This window comes from Trichoderma asperellum, chromosome 5, assembly GCF_020647865.1.
Source record: "Trichoderma asperellum chromosome 5, complete sequence".
NCBI lineage: Eukaryota > Fungi > Ascomycota > Sordariomycetes > Hypocreales > Hypocreaceae > Trichoderma > Trichoderma asperellum.
Window position 1 is genome coordinate 1851244 of NC_089419.1, and position 18194 is coordinate 1869437.

The window sequence follows — 18194 nt, forward strand, 5'->3', positions numbered from 1 at the left end:
CACGCCACTGGGACTTTGTCAAGGGATGAATAGTTTTACGGCAATCCTAGTAGCAATTGCCGCGTTTTTGTAAAAATGGATTGCTAATTTTACTTCCAAAGAAGAAGAAGAAGAAGACGGAGAGAAAGTTCGAGTTTTTCTGCCAAAGGCTGATCTCGATGCCTGCCCACCCACACAACAACAAACAAGAGGTTCCTCGTATAACACGCAACCTTATGTCCCTTGTCACCACACCACATTATAATACGTTTCTCCGATTGGCACTCGAGCATGCACGAACACGTGTGCAAATATGCAGACTCATCGGGTTTGGATGAGTGTGCTGCGCAACTACAAGTAGTAATTGCATTGCCGCAGACATATCACCATATCATGGCCCTCACATGCAGCCTGCCCTTGACATTGTCCACCCACCTCCAAGTCTCCGAGGCATTAATTCTGGTTCCCGTTCTACCGTTTCAGACTTCGATCGCCACTAGTGTTCTCTATCCTCTATTAAGCTTACATGCCTGCGTCTGCCTGGGCAAAACTTCGGCTTTGCAAGACGGTCTATGAACCTGCAAACTTGCCACTGTGCGGATTTTCCGAATAGCCTAGAACAAAAATTTCTGCTCTACGACTTGGCGGTTCCATCCTAAGAGAGCAAGTTCTCCGTTTTGTCCAGCTTTGACTAGTTCTCAGGGAAACGTAAAGATTGGCCCGAGCCGTCGAACAAGAGTCAGGCTCACGGTTTACCGCATCAGGTAACTATAAACGCACCTTTGGCAACAGCAGAGCTATGCCTGTCTTCTATGCTTCAGTCTTTTCTGCTTCCAAGTGGAGGTTGAATGTTAGTCGTGATATCTAAAAAGTCCAGAAATCTGCCAAAACGGATTTTAGCTGTGCAAATGTCGTCGTCATCGCTTCTTACATCGCCAATTTCTGACACGCAATGGGGCACCCAAAGAATTGCTCAGGAGCCATTTATCATCTGCCACGCCGTTTTTTTTTTTAGTTGACTGAGGCCTTTTCATCTGATTGACAAGTTCCATTGTTGCCGAGCCTTAGGCACACAAAGGATGGCAATTGGGGCACCAAGTAGCCCCCAAGTCGTATTGTTGGACGCCCAAAATCCTACGATACGGTGCGCTCTGGTTCTCTTCCGGATAACATGCCATCAAATTCTTGAAGTGGCTGCATAAGCCAAGCACAAACATGAACCTGTCGAATCATCTTTGCAGCTAGAGACGTGCTGCCCAACAGCATGTTCTTGTTGATGGCGACTAAAATCGCTTTTGCGTGGCTTACATTGTTGCAAAGAGCACAAGCGCTATATTCGGCTATGACTGATTGTATGTTCATTCGTAGCACAGCCAAGAGGAAGCAATACCGTGCCAATTACACCTTCTCTCACCAAGCGCTCGTTAACATCCTTTTTCTACGGAGATCAGCGCCGACGATCGTGAAAATGGACTCGAGCGATGAAGAGAATTACGATAGAGGCAGAAGATAGTGAGAGTGAATTCCCGTGGAGTTCCCCCACTGCAGAAACTACGTACAAGTGATGGAGCTCTAAAGATTTTTCAAGTCCCACCTCTTCTCGCCGCTCCTCACGATTCAGGTTTGCAACCGACGGCGATATCCCTGCGCCCGAAAAAAAGCAAGGATTGGGCTTGTTCCTGAATCCCGATCGTTGGCCATCTAGAGGGCCCCCCAGAGAAGGATCCCTTGCCCGGCACAAGGCAGATACTGGAAACACGCAGGCCTCTGCGGCGGGGAGAAATCGATCTGGACGATGGTCCCCGATTCCGTGAGCTAGTCGCAGGCTATTTACGCAGGGGACAAGCATTATTGAAACGATCATATCCAAACCTAATTCGTGGACTGAATGCTGAGATACATTCACCTTCTATTCATTCGATCCATTCGCGCTCTTGCAAAAGGCCCTCTAGCCACTGAGGTAGCTAACGTCAACTAGTTCGCACATGTCGTCAAACTGGATGAAGCACAGCCCAGGAACTTTCTGCGGGCTTTTTACTCGGAGGCAACGGAGTGAGCGGCCACAACAGGTAAAATCCCACGATCCACTCACCGGTCCGGCCTGTCAGGGCAAACCACATGGATCTTGCCAGGCACCGGCCAATGGAGTTGCGGAGCCGGGTCGCAGCCGTCATGCAGCTAAAAACGATGGTTTCCCAAGTCGCTGGGCACTCTTTCAGCCAATTGCAAGCTTTGAGAGGAGTCTCGAGGCTGGCTGCTGAGGGGTAAATTCGCACGAGCGAGGTAGCGTTCTCTCGTTGGGGGCCTGGGTCCGAGAAGGGCGCAGAGGCAATCCGGCAAAGAAAATTACCTGTGCGTGACTGCGAAAAGCGATCGTTGCGTGTCCGAATAGCCCTTCCGGTATAACAGTGTGCTAGCAGCAGCAGACTACGAGCAGTAGTAGCAGACACTACTCCATACTTATACTAGTGTTTGCTAGGCTCTGGATTTGTGTCCTGGTCCAGGAACGAGTGCACAGTGTGGCCGGATGTCCCTGGCTCCCCACCATCTTTTTCTCTGTGCCTTGCTTACATGCCTTGATACGCTGCACGTCGGCAGCAGGATACGAGTTTTGACTTCCATTGGAGTGCCACGACTGCTCACTCCGACGATGGATTGGCGCTGATTATGCTTCCTGTGAGGGCGTTTGATGCAACCCTGCGCCTATGGATCACGAGATGAGGGGAAGGGCACAGCGGCAGCTGTAACTCGCTGCGGTTTCCACACAAGTCGGCCTACGTCCATTCAAAATGCTCTCTAGCTAATATGGAATATCCCGTGGTGGCTGAAAATGGACGCTTTTTGTTTCACACTGCGCCAGCACCAGGCCAGCTTCGGCGACCTGTCTTGCTAGCCATCGTTCATCGATTGTTCTATTTTTTTATTTCTAAACTTGTCCTTCTTTTCTTTTGAAAGGACCCACTCCCGGTCAAAGTGTGCCACGCAATGAGAGCCCGAAATCCAGCTTCTGCGAGTCCACCGTAATCCATTGTGGCGTTGAACAGGGGTCAACGGCTCAAGAGGTGGAAAATTAACACTGAACACGGCCATATGCAAATGCACTAATGTGATCAGTGTTTTCTTTCCCCCGTTTGCGGCTCTCGGGTGGTCTTCCGGGGCATACTATGTACGAATTGTGTGGCTCGACGCCCTATTAGCATTCTGCCGACCCATCCACACCAATAGTCAGGCACAGTTACTGGCTAAGAGATGGTGCCTGCATTAGACTCTGGATTATTCTAGGCCAACATGAGAAGTCTTTGAGCACAATAACCCTCAGGTCTCGGTGTCGTCTGAATCGACCCACGTTAGCCGCCCACAAGGGGGGGACAGGCCACGCCGTTTCCTCTCCTCCCCACCAGACTACCATTTGCCACGCAATGTGTCAACCGACGAGGCTCTGCGGTTGACTTGAGTATAAAGAGGAGGGATTCCTTCTGTCTGTGCTCTGGAGATGTCCGTTCTCAGTATCACATTCACTATTCATTTCACTTGTCTTCGGACTACCATTCATTCTTCTATCCTTTACGCTTTTTCACTCTTTTTGGAAAGCAGACTATAACGGCAAGGCCCGTCACAATTACATTCAAATCAACATTCATTCTTTAGCTTCTTAAGCAAACAAACCATCAAAATGCGTTTCGCTACTTCTGTTGCTACCCTCATTGCCTCCGCGGCTCTCTCCAGCGCTGCCAGCGTTACCTTCTGGACCTTGGACAGCACTCAGCGCACCATCTACTTCACCAGCAACCCTGGCAGCGCCAACATTGACTCCGTCACCACCAGCGCCGGCAAGAACACCACCGTCACTTTCCCTGACACCTGGCAGGGCAACTGGTATGCCGTCCGGGAGGGCGCTGCCAACACCCCCGGTATGCTCGGTGAGGTCAACTTTGGCAGCTGGAAGGGACTGACCTACTTCGACGTCTCTGCCATTGTCGACCCCAACGACAAGGACAACGTCAAGCAGCTCTTCCCTGCTTCCGGCTATGAGCCCATGTCCGGCTGCGAGAACTTCCCTTGCAACAACGCCTATTACCTGCCTGATGACATCCAGACTAAGGCTACTATGGAGTCTGATCTCATCTGCACTCTGGGCTCTGGCTCCGTCGGCTACAGCTTCACTGAGTCTCAGTAAATGGCTGCTTAGTCAAAAAAAAGTTCCCTTTTCTTTTTGTCTGACTTGGGAGTTGGCTGCTTCGCGAGGCATTCGCGATGCCACTGGCTCCCCATGGTGCTGAGCGCCGAGTCACTCACGACGCTATGATTAAATGCAAAAATATCAACGGGATGATACCTCATCTGGTCAGAGACCAGAAATTTATGGGCAAAAAGGGTTACAGGGCATTGGTTTATGCACGGGGAAAAAAAGGACAAACTTGGTTGCGAGCACAACCATTCACTTCTCACAGATTTGGTCTCTCTTGACATGAGGGAACCAGAGACTGGCACTCATTTTCAGAATATTCACCGCCGACCAAGGCGCTTCATACACTCCTTTATTACCATTTTTACATTTTTCTTCTTCTTGAATACCCCATTTTTTCGATTGTACATATTAGACATTAGAAACATTCTAGACAGATAGATTTAGAATTGGCATTGTGGAATTTTGATTCAAATATCTCGATCTGTTGCCCGTCTTCTCGCAAAATGCATATTGTATGGCATGATATAATATATACTCACAGCACATTTCACAGCCCATTACGATCTGAATTAGAACTGCGCAATTTTCATGATACAGCTCTGAAGCTCGTTTTTGCTAAACGATGACTGATTTCTCTTCTGGCTAAACGGAAGACGGCCGTTAGTGTGAGCCACTTACACACACTAGGAGATTTTTTCGTCTTCCATGGAATACTACTAAAAAAAAAGAGAGAAAGAGAGAAATCTCCATAACAACTACTACCTGTCAAGACTCAACTAGAGCTGCCCGACACCAACACCAACTGTGCACTAGCAAATATAGATCACGGAGAGCGTTGCCCAAAAGAGGTTACTTGTTGTCCTTCCAGAGACGAGAGGGGAGAAAAAAAAAATTGGGAAGAAGGCGAGGAAGCTCTCTTTCAGAGCTATCCCCCGAATGGATCCTCCGAACCTTGAAAGTGCGCAATACTGTAATATAAAAAGAAAAACGTTTTCATCGCCACTTCAGAGTTTTTTCTTTCTTTCTTTTTCCTTAAACGGCAACAAGCTCTAAAAAAAGAATTAAAAAAAAGAGGCAAAAAAGAGGGCTTCACACAAGTACGCAATTTCGTCATTCTCAACAGCCTTCGGTGTCTGTAAACGGTTAAAATGGTGCTCCATTCGCCGAAAGAGGAGAGCAACGACAATAAAAGAAAAATGGCGTTAACCTTCCAGTTCACTGTTTTGACTTGACACGCGCCACGTTTTGGTGGGGTACGGACTTGGTTCCGAGAAATAGTAGCGAGGAAATAGAGAAAAAAAAATAAAAGAGAGAAAGGGCGAGACTTTACTGTTGCGCACGTGGAGATGATTGAAGAGGCGTAAAGGTTTCGCGCCGCCACTCGGCTACTCGCGCGTTCTCCAGCGCACAAGAAAAGCGAGAGAAGAAAATTCCGACGGGTCCTTTTGTTATAAACGAGTAATGTATGCCTCTAGAAGCGCCGTAGAACTTCCGTTGTCTGGGTCATATGATGAAATATCTCAAATAGCCGATCACTCGGCGTCTATCGTCGGTGTGATAGTATAGAGGTATTATGATACAGGACATTATCTCCACAAGGTCGTATGTACACGACACGGGCAACCTTGTATCTTCCTTTGCCCTTCGTAAGCATGATATACAGTCCAGAAAGATGAACCCCCCCAAAAGCAGCCATAAACTCCCATCTAATGATCTCGCGTATGTCACGAACGAAGCCATCCAATGAATGATATATATAGGCCCCAATAGTACCTTAGCCCTGTGGGGTTTCCTCAGAAGATGTCTTCTTCTCTGGTTCAGTCTTCTCCTCTACATTGGAATCGGTAGTACCATTGGTTGTAGTGGGTGAATTTGTCACAACAGTCTTTGACTTGACAATACCAATGAGGAAATCACCGGTATCGCCGAATCCATCGACTTTTTGCAACTTGTTGATGAAGAAATCGACTTCTTTGGCCATGCTGCAAAACGTTAGAAGAAGAAAAATATTAAGATGCTCAATATGGTCACATACCGCGATTGACCAGCTTGCGTTGCTACAGGAGCTTGTCGTAAGGCGTCTCCTAGTTGGGTTTTATAGCTTGCAAACACTGGCACCATGATAACTTGGATAGATGTTTCGGGGAGATGTTTCGTCAAGACACGGTGTAGCGTTGTGGTCTCCTCAGCCAGCTTCTGTATGAACGAATGTTTTTCGTCTGGAGACTCAACATCCCAGATGATGGATCGAATGCTCTTTGCATGATTCGTAGCTCGACCACGCATAATTTCGATTAGCTTTTGATGAATACTATCTTGATGTTCTTGAAACAGTCGTCGAATTTTGTCGAACTCTCCCATGAGATTGGTGACGTTTCCACCCGAGCCAGCTTGACGACGAACATACTCTCTTACATGGGGAACCAATGCCGCCATGAACGACAGAGCTTGAGATGCGAGAGCCAGGTGCCTAGCCGTGATATTCTTCAAGCCAGCTGATCGAGTAGCACCAGCCCCTAAGATGAGCTGTGTGCATCGGGAGTTGAAGAGTTGTAGATACGCCACCAGAGACGTCGCAATGTCTGTCGTCATGGAAGGAATTCCGGCGATCAACTGCAAAAAATTTCCCATGCCATCAAGACATAGAATTGCAGAATTGGGAAGCACGAATTTCTCAGACTCGATGATGGCATTTCGAACCTTTTCTTTGCCAGCACCATTTGTCCCCAACGCGGCAGCATCCGAGCTAAGCTTCTTTGGAGTTTCATATGGAATCCATATCTTGCTGCTCTCAGTCCAAGCCTCTATATCTTGGGTACTGCATTCTAGAATCCGATTCAAGAGTTGTGTGTTTTCATCCGTAAAATCTTTAGAGCTCCACTGATCCGATTCCATTCCCTGTGCAAGCTTCTGCATTGCGGCATCGCGATACTTTTGCACGAATTCCTTGATGTGGTTATTAACCACTGTCTTCAATGCAGTGCAGCTTCTCCCGGATATGGCCTCGCATTCATACGTAAAGTACAAATTTAGGTTAAAGTATCGCAGGAATAGGTCGAGTGGAAGGTGGATAGCTTGCTCTGAGCGAACTTTAAGGATCTTAACAATCTTCTCGTTCGCTAGATCAACGGCTTGGGCTAGCAGATTTCCCATATCAATCGCTTTGTGAAGTTCTTCTTGAATCGCGAAAGCGGACTGCTGCTGGTTATTACCTTGTCGATCATATCGAGGGCTGGGCAAGGGAGATCGTATTGGCGGTGACTTCAAACCGTCGCTACCACCAGGTTGATCTGAAAGAGAGCTGGCAATGTCTAATAAAACTTTGATTTGTGTTGATGCTCGCCTCAGCGTCTCTGTAACGCCGATGTATATCTTCATGAGAAGTGCCTCAGCATCTTCCGGATCTAACGCTCGCAAATTACGAGCCAAATTAGCGGACTTCTCTTGACTCGATAGATGTCTTCCTCCGCCTGCAGTAGATATGGACATCATAGACATACTGTCGTCGTCGTTAGAACTTGGCAGGGGTCGACGGATCAAGTTTCGAATTTCGCGAAGAATGTCCTCTCGGTAAGCAGTCGCAGCAGTCGCAATATGCTGTGCGCGATGTAAGCCAGTCATGACAGGTCGTATCTGGGCTTTCAATTCGTCTGTACCAGCCAGGTATGTGGGAAATACAGACGGTGATCTCGGATAGCTGCCTCCTCTTGCCTTTGGTGCTGCATTGCTCCATCTAATCAGAACATCAGCTGATGTAACAGATTCGACATGCTTGCGAACATCGAAGGACAACATGGAAGAAAATTGAGATTCGTATGCCCTGCCAATACGAAACCGGAGCTGAGTGAGATCCGAATTAACTCCTTGTAGAGCTGAGGCAGACCTGAGATCTCTCAACCGAGGCATCTCGCCCTGATCAGACTCGTCACGCTCACCAGCTATCAACAGTTCCAGCGAGTCGATATTGACCAGTGCTTTCTCCACTTCGCCAGCATCTACAAGAGACTCGCAACTCGCTACGCCTTCGGTGATAAGTCTGAGCTGCCATACCGCATCGCTGAGCTGTCGGAGATTTTCCTGTCGCCGTTGCTTTTGAACCATCATCAGACCATTCGCTGCCACTCTCTCATCTAGAATCTCTAGCTCTTTCCTTAGAGCCTTGATCCGCATAACAGAATCGGCTGCTTCGGAGTGGAGCTCCTTCAAGGATCCAAGCGCAGTGAAAAAAGTGGTTGATGCAGTGGAAATAGAATTGATAAGATGGATTTCAATGGTGTCCATGTACCAAGAGAGCTTTTCTTGCAGAATAGCGTTGGTCGCAAGCGTTTTTCTGGGTGCCACCGCATTCCCATTCCCCTCATCCTTATGTTTCTGTATTACTTCGGATCGCTCGCTGACAACGTCAAAGGTTCGAGGATTTTCAAGGTGAAAGTCGTCATCGAAGTACACGGTGGGAATTGTTGACAGGGGAGGAGGCCCTTGCGCAGCTTTACGGCTAAGCACTGACGGTCTTCGCAGAGAGCTGACTGTGTCTACCGAATTAAGAGAGGACAAAGATGCCGTAGAGCCCTTTCGAGGTAGGCGGTTTCTCGCTCCAGGTCGCAAAAGCCCGTCGCCAGCACTATCAGCCTGTTCATCTTGTTTACTGCCTCGCCGATTGGCATTTTCCTCCTCTTCATTTTCCTTCACCCGACGAAGCTGTTCGTAGAGGGTGCTAATTTGAGCGAGATACGGCCCGAACTCCTCGGGGTCAATCTGAGGGATGTTGGTCAATGTAACAGGCGGGATATCCCTTGCGGTAGGTGGTTTATGATTGCTCGATGCTGGCGCTGATGTATGAGGCTGGAGGCCTGTCCGTACAATAGGGGGCTGCAGCAGTGTCGAGATGGCTTATAGCGCTTCATTAGCTAGCGTTGGGATTTAGCTGTGTGCAGCTCAACATACCATTCTGGCCAGATTCGTATACAGCACCGTTGCCACCGCTCAGTGTTGTATCTAAGGTCCCCCCTATAGAGTGAATTGAGCTGGCTGTGGAGCTTCGTCTTGAGTGCGGCCGCGGGTGACCCTGGGCTATTCGACTGCTACGTTGGCGTCAGCTACCAAGTACATGGAGCTATCCCCACAGAGCTCAAGAAACAATGCTAACCTGTGAAATGGATAGTCCGCTCGGCCCCCGGGAGATAATGGCGCAAGGTTGTCGACAGATCTGCCGGCAACTGGGGAAGAATACATGATTGGCGTGGTGGAAGATGGAAGACTGCAAGATGAAGGTCGAGTCGATTGTGGCTGAGCGAGAGGGCGAGAGCAACGCTGCTGACTTGATCTCCTAGTTCTGGTCAAGAAGGGACTACCGGGGTATCATGGCTAGCAAATGAGCATTGAAAAGGATTAAACGCTGGATTAGAATTAAGATAGACGAAAAAGAAATGGCGACAGGAGATAAAGTACTGAGCTCCGGTTTACGAGGCCCATCTATTGACCAAGCTAACAATAAGCCGGGAGTCGCATGCCATCAGCGAGCTAATCGTAGCAGCAGTTGTGTCAGCATTGCGCCAGCGCAGCTACATCTGGCCCGAAGCTCTACCGAAACACACGTGATACGGTCCCTGGAAAGTCTTTACGCTAAGCCATTTCTAGCTGCGAACCCGCTTTGCTGCAACCACTTAAACGCGTGTTTCGCGTCGTCGTTAGAGCGCGTCTGCGAAGTACAATGTGCTGTACCTTTTTCTAGCCAGATTGCCCCGCTACTACTCCGTACCTTAGCAGTACTTTTGTACCCAGCAGTTTGGGTATGGTTACCACCGCAACCTGCCTGAAGCAGCTCCTCCTCGAAAATTGCCCATCGTTCTTCATTTTCGGTTGAAGCCTCCGCAGAATAGAGAGTCCTGACGAGCGCCATGGATCGCCAATCTGTGTATTCGGCTCGAGTATACGAGTCCAATTTTGGCGATGCCGACGACACCAGGTTGCAGCTCCAATCCCAGTTGGAAACCTTCATTCTGGACTTCCGCCTCGACAACAATTTCGTCTACCGGTAGGGCAGAGATTTCCGAGTCAAAGACTCCAAGGACTCCTTGGGCTGACTTTATATGCAGAGACCAGCTGAGAGAAAATGCGCTACTGAAGAAATTTTACTGCGATGTCGATATCAAAGATCTAATCAACTTTAATGAAGAACTTGCACACAGGCTCGTTTCGGAACCCGCCGAAATTATTCCTCTCGTAAGTGCCTCCTATAGCCGAATCGAGGAGGCATATAGAGCTGATTGGGGACCAAATTTTAGTTCGAAGCAGCATTGAAGAAATGTACACACCGAATTGTATTTCCCCACGAAAAAACCGTCGACCTACCCGATCACCAGCTTCTTCTACACTCCGATGCGGATGATGTGTCAATCCGCAACCTCGACTCAATGACAATTGCTCGAATGGTTCGCGTTCCAGGCATAGTTATCGGAGCCTCGGTTATGTCCTCAAAGGCAACTGAGCTATGTATCCAGTGCAGAAACTGCAGCTACTCAACAGCGCTTCCCATCGTCGGCGGCTTCACAGGAGTCACGCTACCTAGACAATGCGGGCGAAAACGTCTGCCCAAAGACCCTACGCCCGCATGCCCGCTAGACCCATACTTTGTTCTACATGAAAAATGCCGATTTGTTGATCAGCAAGTTATTAAGCTCCAAGAGGCACCAGACCAGGTGCCTGTGGGAGAACTGCCACGACATGTACTCATCACTGCCGACAGATACCTAACGAATCGGGTAGTTCCTGGCTCTCGGTGCACTGTCATGGGTATCTTTTCTATTTACCAAAACAAGGCATCCAAAAACTCATCGACAGGAGGCGCCGTTGCTATTAGAACACCATATCTCAGAGCGGTGGGAATCCAAACCGACATTGACCAAGCCGCCAAAGGAAATGCTACATTTTCTGAAGAGGAAGAACAGGAATTCCTAGAACTTAGCAGACGACCAGATCTGTATAACATCATGGCCGATTGTATCGCACCATCCATTTATGGAAACCGAGATATCAAGAAGGCTATTCTCTGTCTTCTGATGGGCGGATCAAAGAAAATTTTGCCCGATGGAATGAGGCTAAGGGGTGACATCAACGTTCTGCTTCTTGGTGACCCTGGTACGGCAAAATCACAACTTTTAAAATTCGTCGAGAAGGCAGCGCCAATCTCCATCTATACGTCCGGAAAAGGTTCATCAGCAGCTGGTTTAACGGCCTCTGTTCAGCGAGATCAGTCGACAAGAGAGTTTTATCTGGAAGGCGGTGCCATGGTGCTCGCTGACGGTGGTGTTGTATGTATTGATGAGTTTGACAAGATGCGAGATGAAGACCGGGTGGCCATCCACGAAGCTATGGAACAGCAAACAATCTCAATTGCCAAAGCTGGTATTACAACCATCCTTAATGCTAGAACGTCTGTTCTCGCCGCTGCCAACCCCATTTTCGGACGATACGACGACATGAAGACTCCCGGAGAGAATATCGATTTCCAAACTACCATTCTGTCTCGTTTTGACATGATCTTCATTGTCAAGGATGAGCATACCCGTGAAAAAGACGAAAGAATGGCAAAGCATGTCATGGGTATCCATATGGATGGCCGGGGTGCTGAGGATGTGGCCGAGTCTGAGATTCCCGTACAGAAGATGCGGCGATATATTACCTATTGTAAAACGTAAGTTTGCTGTTTTTTTTCTATGCTGACCATATAACGCATTACTGACATACTTTCTCCAGCCGCTGTGCTCCTCGACTCAGTCCTGAAGCCGCCGAGAAACTATCATCACATTTCGTGTCTATCCGACGTCAAGTTCACGCCGCAGAGATTGAAGCCAACACACGATCATCCATCCCCATCACAGTCCGTCAACTCGAGGCCATTGTCCGAATCACAGAATCACTCGCCAAATTAACTCTCTCCCCAATTGCTACCGAGGCCCACGTCGACGAGGCCATCCGCCTCTTCTTGTGCTCTACCATGGATGCCGTAAATCAGGGCAGCAACCAAGGCAGCCGAGAAATGAATGACGAGGTTAGCCGGCTTGAAGCTGAGCTGAAGCGACGACTACCCATTGGATGGAGCACCAGCTTAGCCACACTACGAAGAGAAATGGTGGAAGGAAAGGGATACAGCGAACAGGCTTTGAACCGAGCGCTCATGCTGCTACAACGGAAAGATACAATTATGTTTAGGAACCAGGGAGCGCAGGTCTACCGCAACGGAGCTTAATATGGCGGAGGTGGCTCTTTGTTAATTAAATGTTTGACGATACATGTTTTACGCTCTATATAGGATCGCGTCACTTCTAAGGATGACCTTAACACCAGGTTAAAATAAAATGAGATTTTGGGGTAATGCAAGTAGCTATAGAGATTCCCTTTTTGGCGTAAACCTGCGGATGCCGCCCTTCATGTGAATTATCGCCGTCGCTGGCCGTGTTGATTAGCGCGCATCCTTCATTTGACTCATGCCTAGTACCAACCTAGTACATAAACTGTCTTCAACTTCAGTCATCCCCCTCTTGACTCATCAACCGGGGAATCTCTTCAAGGCCATGTAGCTTCAGGAAAATGTATATAATGCCCAGCTCCTCGCTTCGTCCAGAGATTGAAAACTTAATCCTTTACATATCAAAGTAATATCGTAGCAGCAAGAAGAAGGGGGGAAAAAAAAAGCAAAAAATTAGAATTAAAATATCAACAATGGCTCCAGATAAAGTCCTCTCGTCTCCTGCTCTCCCCAGCAACGAGCCCGGCACCGTCCTCGTCGAAACTGCCAACCTCATCATCCGCCGCTGGAGCATCTCAGATGCGCCGGCTCTTGCCAAGGCGGCCAACTATCCCTCAGTCGCAGAAAACCTACGAGACCGATTTCCTATGCCGTACAGCTACGCCGATGCCGAAGACTACCTCACCAATTACACCTTCTCTCCTGAAGGATACCCCAGTGCTGTAGCAATATTCGTCAAGCCCAACGCCGGCCACAACACATCCGACGAGCCGCTATTCATTGGTGGTGCAGGCTTAGAGTCCAAGGGCGACGTCTATTACCGCACCTGGGAGCTGGGCTACTGGCTCACACCATCTGCCTGGGGCCACGGCTATGCAACCGAGTTTGCCAAGGCCATTGTGCCATGGGCCTTTGAGACGTGGCCGCGGCTGAACAGAATCGAGGCGATGGTCTATGCGAGGAATGAAGCGAGCCAGAACGTTTTGCGAAAATGCGGGTTTACGCTGGAGGGGCGGAGAAGAGGGATGTCGGAGAAGAACGGCGAGATTCTTGACGAGACCATCTGGGGGATTCTCAGAAGCGACATCAAGCAATGAAGATGCTTTCAGTATGACGACTGTTGATATAAATTGACACAATTCCGTTTCATTCATTAGCATTTATTTTGTTCAAATACAAAGCTATCCCTGTCTCTAAACCAATTCCATGTACACTTACACTTAAAAAGAGACAGTGTGTGCCACGCCTACCTACCTATTCCAGCCATTATAATTCTCCGCGCGGTTGTTGGCCAAACACCATCACACCATCGCGTCTAAGATTCCTATTCCAGATAGCTGCGCACGCGCGCGCGCTTAGATAGCCCTTTGAGCCCATCTTGGATCCAGAGCCTGATCAACGGCGTCCCCGGCCGCCACTTTAGCATCCAGCCAGTCACGATGTGCCAACCGAGCGGCTGAGGATTTCACGTCTAGCGCCATTCAGTCAGCTGAGGAGGTGCGTTTATCTTCGACCGCCCTGGCTTTGGCGAAATCGGGGGTGGCGCAGGACAGAGTGTCGTGCAGGAAGAGTCGAGGAGATCCTAGCCGCCAGCCTCTTTGTGGTAAGAAACAATGGGATTCATCGTCATTGCGAGCACCAGGGCCAGTGATCGACGATGCAATGCAACATGAGACGTACTTGATTAGCACTTTGGACGCAGACCCCGGTGTTAAGCAGAAAGAGTATGGCCAACAAGTTATACTAGCCCTCTGTTATTGGCCGCTGACATATGAATGGGTGTAGCTGGACGGCTCTGGATAGGTGTTCCTCTCACCGCTCGAGCAGTGGCTCAGGCCATTCATGTGTCAAAACGTTGTATATCTCTGGGCTGAGCCCCATTTCTGAAAGCTGTCTCTCTCCCTGCCTCTCCGGTCGAGACTGTTCATGGTGCTTCGAGGGGTCAGGCGGAGAGGCTGAGATGGATCATTACCTGCAAGAGATAAGATGAACAGCTCATATGAGAGGGCAGCGGCGCAGAATGGTTGGCAGGTGTCGGAGAGATGCGTTTGCAAGACTCATGCAAGCTGCATAGCTTGGGATGCTCTCCCGCTCCTGCTCTATTCATTGCTGCTGCTTATGCCCACCCTCAGCATCTTGGCAGGGCGAGTAGGACTCTTTGCTGGCCGACGACCTGAGGCTAACTGTTCTTCTTGGGACTTGACTTTGAAGCCTTCATATCTGCGTCATTGCTGCTTCATATCGGCCGATCTAAACTCCGCAAAGATCGGGTTTTACAGGCTAGGGAGCCTTGCGATCCGACATTGGAACCCAAACCACTACCCAAGGGTCAAGCATCCGGCCATCTGTTGTCGTAGTCCGTAACAGGAAGAGTCAACCTAGACTGATACTTGTCTATTGCGTGTCGTAGCAAGATCATATCGTGCGCCGATAGAACTAAGACAGCTTGTTAGTGACTGCTAACGCGTTCTCAGAATGATGAGTGTAGGATAGGGTCGTCCCTAGCATCTCGAGCTATCATGCTAGCGCTATTCTTATTACAACGATCATACCACTAGCCACGTAGTTTGGCTTACCTGCTTTCAACAAGCCAAGGCGTCTCTTATCTTGACCGACTGCTCGAGGCCAAGCCTCATACTCTGGGGCCGAGCTACTATGACACGCTCATTAGAGGGCAACGCGGTGTAGGCGACATTCGACAGGTGATCAAAGTCTGGAAAAGAGACTCCAAGAAGAACGTGCTACCAGAATGGAAGAAAAGGCTTACGCAGCAGGCGGTCTCTTCTCTCTTCATCCCCAGCGTGACAAGTCACCAGGCGGCTCTGCACTCTACCCTCGTACTATCCGTGCATGTGCATACATATACATGCCTACATGCAGGAGCGAAATTGCATGTTGCCTCGCACTACACTAGGACGGTTGCCTTAGACGGTTGCCTTACCGGCCACCCTAAGCGGCCAGCCATGCGGAATCACCTCCGTCGACGCCACAACTGCGACGTACTTCGAGGGAGCAGTTAGCGAGGCAAGGATTCTATTCGTTGGCCCCAACAGAGACGGTACCTGGTTAACCGCTGTTCCATACCTTGTCCTTCATATACGATTTAGAGAGAAGCGGAGGAATATACACCTGTTCGCGCTTGGACACGCGTTGGCCCATGGTCGTAGGTTTGTTGTCATGAGACTCATCTTGGATACGGTTCTCGACGAAATCACATATTGTGCCAAGTGTAGATACTAGCTCGTCTCTTTTGAAGCAGTTTGGTAAAATTATTGTTACTCTATCTAGGCCATCGCATCTCTATTCCGCTGTAGATCCTATCCATCTCCTACCCCTACCCCCATACGCCGACCCGACCTCCCTAAACTCCGATGCCGCGTGAATGTCCATGGCTTGTGCTAAATTTAAGCAGCACCTTTTTGGAATAAGACGTTTCCCAGTATGCCAGCGTACGCCAGGTCCACGGCCAATGCCGTGTTGACATCCAGCGTCAATGTTGTGACGACGCAGCTCAGCGATATGGACGCGAAGTATAGGATAGAGATTCCGACCTGCGAACTCACCACCCCCAGTCCAGATATAATCACAGGCACATAGACAAAGACAATAATGATCAACAGCATCAGCAGCATCTTGATGACAAGAATAACCTCGTCTGCAAAGTGGATGTAGTCTGCATCTTTGCTACTGGTGGTTTTTCTCTGGAACATTGCCTAGATGAAGAGTGAGCCAGGCGATTCAAAATATGGAATTTATGAAGGGCACCCACCAACGACCGATACACCCACGAGAATTCTAGAAATCTCCGCGCTGCAGCATGAGGCACATCGTGCTGCCCGTAAAATATATAGCACGATGGATTCTCTTCAATGTGCTCTACATCAGCGCCAAGCTTGGTTTTCTGCTCGTATATAAACTTTTCGCATATCGCCTTGCTGCCCCTTGAGAGATGGTTGACCCAACTCTGCTTCAATATGGAGTCGTCTATTGCCAGTTCAATTAGCCTTTACTCATGACGAAAAGAAAGTAATAATAGCAATAAGTGATGATATTTCCTAGGATGCTTCAGACTTACAATAGGCATGGCACTGTTGCTCTAGACGTATTAACAGTTCTTCTTCCAAACTGCTGTCATCCGATTTGATAGCAAAGACTGTCTCTTTCCAAACACGCTTGATCCCCAAATATTGTTTCCGTGTAACGTAGGAGAAGATGTCATGTATCTCTGCTGCAATTTGGTAGGCTGAGTCCGATGCCTGGAGCTCCGCTATATCAAGGGCACCGCCAGGTTCTATTGTATGTTGGTTAGATATCTACTGGAGATCAACTTGAGCAGGATATAGGTCTGGTAGTACCGCAAGTGGGCTTGGATTCTGCAGCAGAAGCAACATTACCGCTGCGACCTTTGTGGTCTTTAGCATTATGGGATGTCGTTGGCAAATGATGTTTTCCGTACCTTCATCGCCACGACACTGCTGTTGTTGGCAATGGCCATGATCGAGCTCCTGGTGACGAGCTTGCTCGACATCTGGTGTTTCATTCATTGTGGCCGAACGATTATCCCCAGAAGGGCTAAACAGCGTCTTCATCAAAGATGTGAAATCTCTAACAGGAACGGGCAAGGCGGACATGTTTGTGTTGTGTCGTAAACGTGGTTTTGTTTTCTTTTGTTTTCTTTTTTTTTTTTTTTTTTTTTTTTTCGTCTTTTGAGAATGCTTCTAGGGCCAGTGGATAAGTTCTTGCGGCTACAAAGTGAACTGCATCGCACATGGAGACCTCATGCCATCAAGTCCTTTATATAATTTTATGCCTCCACACCGTCATCGTCGCTTTGCAGCCGCATATATTAGCTGTCGGCGCAAAACAGCGGAAAATGCACTTGCTCTTGCAACTCACCGAAAGTTCTCTTCCGATGCGGATGGAAAAGCATCACGCCTATTTGCACGCCCTCCATTCAAAGTGGTATAGCCACGTCAACAGCAGGATTCTTTATTGCGGCCCAGTGGATGCCACCGCTGCCCCCCCATGGCCTCATCGAGAGATCTAAGCCATCAAATCGCATCGAACGAGGAGCAGGCTGCGCCAACAAAGGCATCGTGCGCAATTTGCCTTGTACAAGCTGTGTAGGTCAATTGCCTCATGTAAGACGGGACAGGTACGCGCGCCTACGGCAGCCAATGGGTTGAGTTTGCCTCCCTACAACTTGGTGAGCGAATAGTAGTCGTCGTGTGGATTGTTTATCCGTAGCCGCACCAGACGACATCGAATATTCCATTTCTACATATTAGCTATATCGCAGCATCTTCGTTCGCATCCTCATTCCTACCAGTCATATTATTTGACTTGCTACCCGACGAAGAGTTGGCAAGAATAAAGACTAGTTGCCACAACTACTTTAGAACAGCTGTCGCAAGCGCAAGGCTTCTTCGGGAGACAAGCAAGAAGTACAATTAATTAAAAGGCCGCCTATTTTACTATTTAATATCGTATGGTTAGATAACAGGTCACTAGCTGCAAGAAATATCACTGGCTAAAATCAGCGGAGGCAGCTTCATATTAAGATAATGAGGCACGCTAAAGCATAGCAGTAATGGAAACGCACTTCAAGAAGGCATAATAAACAGAAAATGGGCTATATAATTGTAATGTAGCAAGAAACAGTCACTAGATGAATGGGTCATTGCCAGCTCAGCGTAAATGTGAATGCTACTTATTGAACTTTCCGAGAGGTAATGATGGCTTCAAAGGGTATGTATAGATCAGTCCTGAACGTCATGA

General features: G+C 48.6%; 5 protein-coding genes across 5 annotated transcripts; 3 read left to right on the plus strand and 2 right to left on the minus strand.

Annotated features, from left to right (window-relative positions):
- Window positions 1-3652: 3652 nt before the first annotated feature.
- On the plus strand, window positions 3653-4156 carry TrAFT101_008774 (uncharacterized protein; the record flags this gene model as incomplete). Its single annotated transcript, XM_024905346.2, has 1 exon — window positions 3653-4156. The coding sequence occupies one exon, from the start codon at window positions 3653-3655 to the stop codon at window positions 4154-4156; it is 504 nt and encodes a 167-aa protein (XP_024761800.1).
- Window positions 4157-4706: 550 nt separating this feature from the next.
- On the minus strand, window positions 4707-9669 carry TrAFT101_008775 (uncharacterized protein). Its single transcript, XM_066128425.1, has 5 exons — window positions 9315-9669; window positions 9113-9249; window positions 7669-9057; window positions 6204-7572; window positions 4707-6150 (listed from the first exon to the last, which is right to left on the minus strand). The coding sequence occupies exons 1-5, from the start codon at window positions 9398-9400 to the stop codon at window positions 5943-5945; spliced, it is 3189 nt and encodes a 1062-aa protein (XP_065984543.1). The 5' UTR covers window positions 9401-9669; the 3' UTR covers window positions 4707-5942.
- Window positions 9670-9954: 285 nt separating this feature from the next.
- MCM5 (minichromosome maintenance protein 5) lies at window positions 9955-12552 on the plus strand. The gene is made up of 4 exons (XM_024903710.2): window positions 9955-10202; window positions 10264-10390; window positions 10453-11861; window positions 11924-12552. Exons 1-4 carry the CDS (start codon window positions 10066-10068, stop codon window positions 12414-12416), a joined length of 2166 nt encoding a protein of 721 aa, XP_024761798.1. The 5' UTR covers window positions 9955-10065; the 3' UTR covers window positions 12417-12552.
- Window positions 12553-12738: 186 nt separating this feature from the next.
- Window positions 12739-13606, plus strand: TrAFT101_008777 (uncharacterized protein). The gene has a single exon (XM_024907915.2). The coding sequence runs from the start codon at window positions 12890-12892 to the stop codon at window positions 13511-13513; it is 624 nt and encodes a 207-aa protein (XP_024761797.1). The 5' UTR covers window positions 12739-12889; the 3' UTR covers window positions 13514-13606.
- Window positions 13607-15655: 2049 nt separating this feature from the next.
- Window positions 15656-17519, minus strand: TrAFT101_008778 (uncharacterized protein). Its single transcript, XM_024907914.2, has 6 exons — window positions 17313-17519; window positions 16873-17245; window positions 16772-16819; window positions 16492-16707; window positions 16186-16400; window positions 15656-16129 (listed from the first exon to the last, which is right to left on the minus strand). The coding sequence occupies exons 2-6, from the start codon at window positions 17045-17047 to the stop codon at window positions 15821-15823; spliced, it is 963 nt and encodes a 320-aa protein (XP_024761796.1). The 5' UTR covers window positions 17048-17245; window positions 17313-17519; the 3' UTR covers window positions 15656-15820.
- Window positions 17520-18194: the final 675 nt, after the last annotated feature.

Excerpts from the sequence above, each read along its gene's own strand:
- TrAFT101_008775 (XM_066128425.1), bottom strand. The coding sequence starts at position 9,400 with ATGTATTCTTCCCCAGTTGCCGGCAGATCTGTCGACAACCTTGCGCCA. Across the intron at positions 9,250-9,314 it reads GCGGACTATCCATTTCACAG|CAGTCGAATAGCCCAGGGTC; the intron begins GTTAGCATTGTT and ends ACGCCAACGTAG. Across the intron at positions 6,151-6,203 it reads ACGCAAGCTGGTCAATCGCG|CATGGCCAAAGAAGTCGATT; the intron begins GTATGTGACCAT and ends AACGTTTTGCAG.
- MCM5 (XM_024903710.2), top strand. The coding sequence starts at position 10,066 with ATGGATCGCCAATCTGTGTATTCGGCTCGAGTATACGAGTCCAATTTT. Across the intron at positions 10,203-10,263 it reads GACAACAATTTCGTCTACCG|AGACCAGCTGAGAGAAAATG; the intron begins GTAGGGCAGAGA and ends CTTTATATGCAG. Across the intron at positions 11,862-11,923 it reads TATATTACCTATTGTAAAAC|CCGCTGTGCTCCTCGACTCA; the intron begins GTAAGTTTGCTG and ends TACTTTCTCCAG.
- TrAFT101_008777 (XM_024907915.2), top strand. The coding sequence starts at position 12,890 with ATGGCTCCAGATAAAGTCCTCTCGTCTCCTGCTCTCCCCAGCAACGAG.
- TrAFT101_008778 (XM_024907914.2), bottom strand. The coding sequence starts at position 17,047 with ATGTCCGCCTTGCCCGTTCCTGTTAGAGATTTCACATCTTTGATGAAG. Across the intron at positions 16,820-16,872 it reads GCAGTGTCGTGGCGATGAAG|GTCGCAGCGGTAATGTTGCT; the intron begins GTACGGAAAACA and ends AAGACCACAAAG. Across the intron at positions 16,401-16,491 it reads GCAACAGTGCCATGCCTATT|ACGACTCCATATTGAAGCAG; the intron begins GTAAGTCTGAAG and ends AACTGGCAATAG.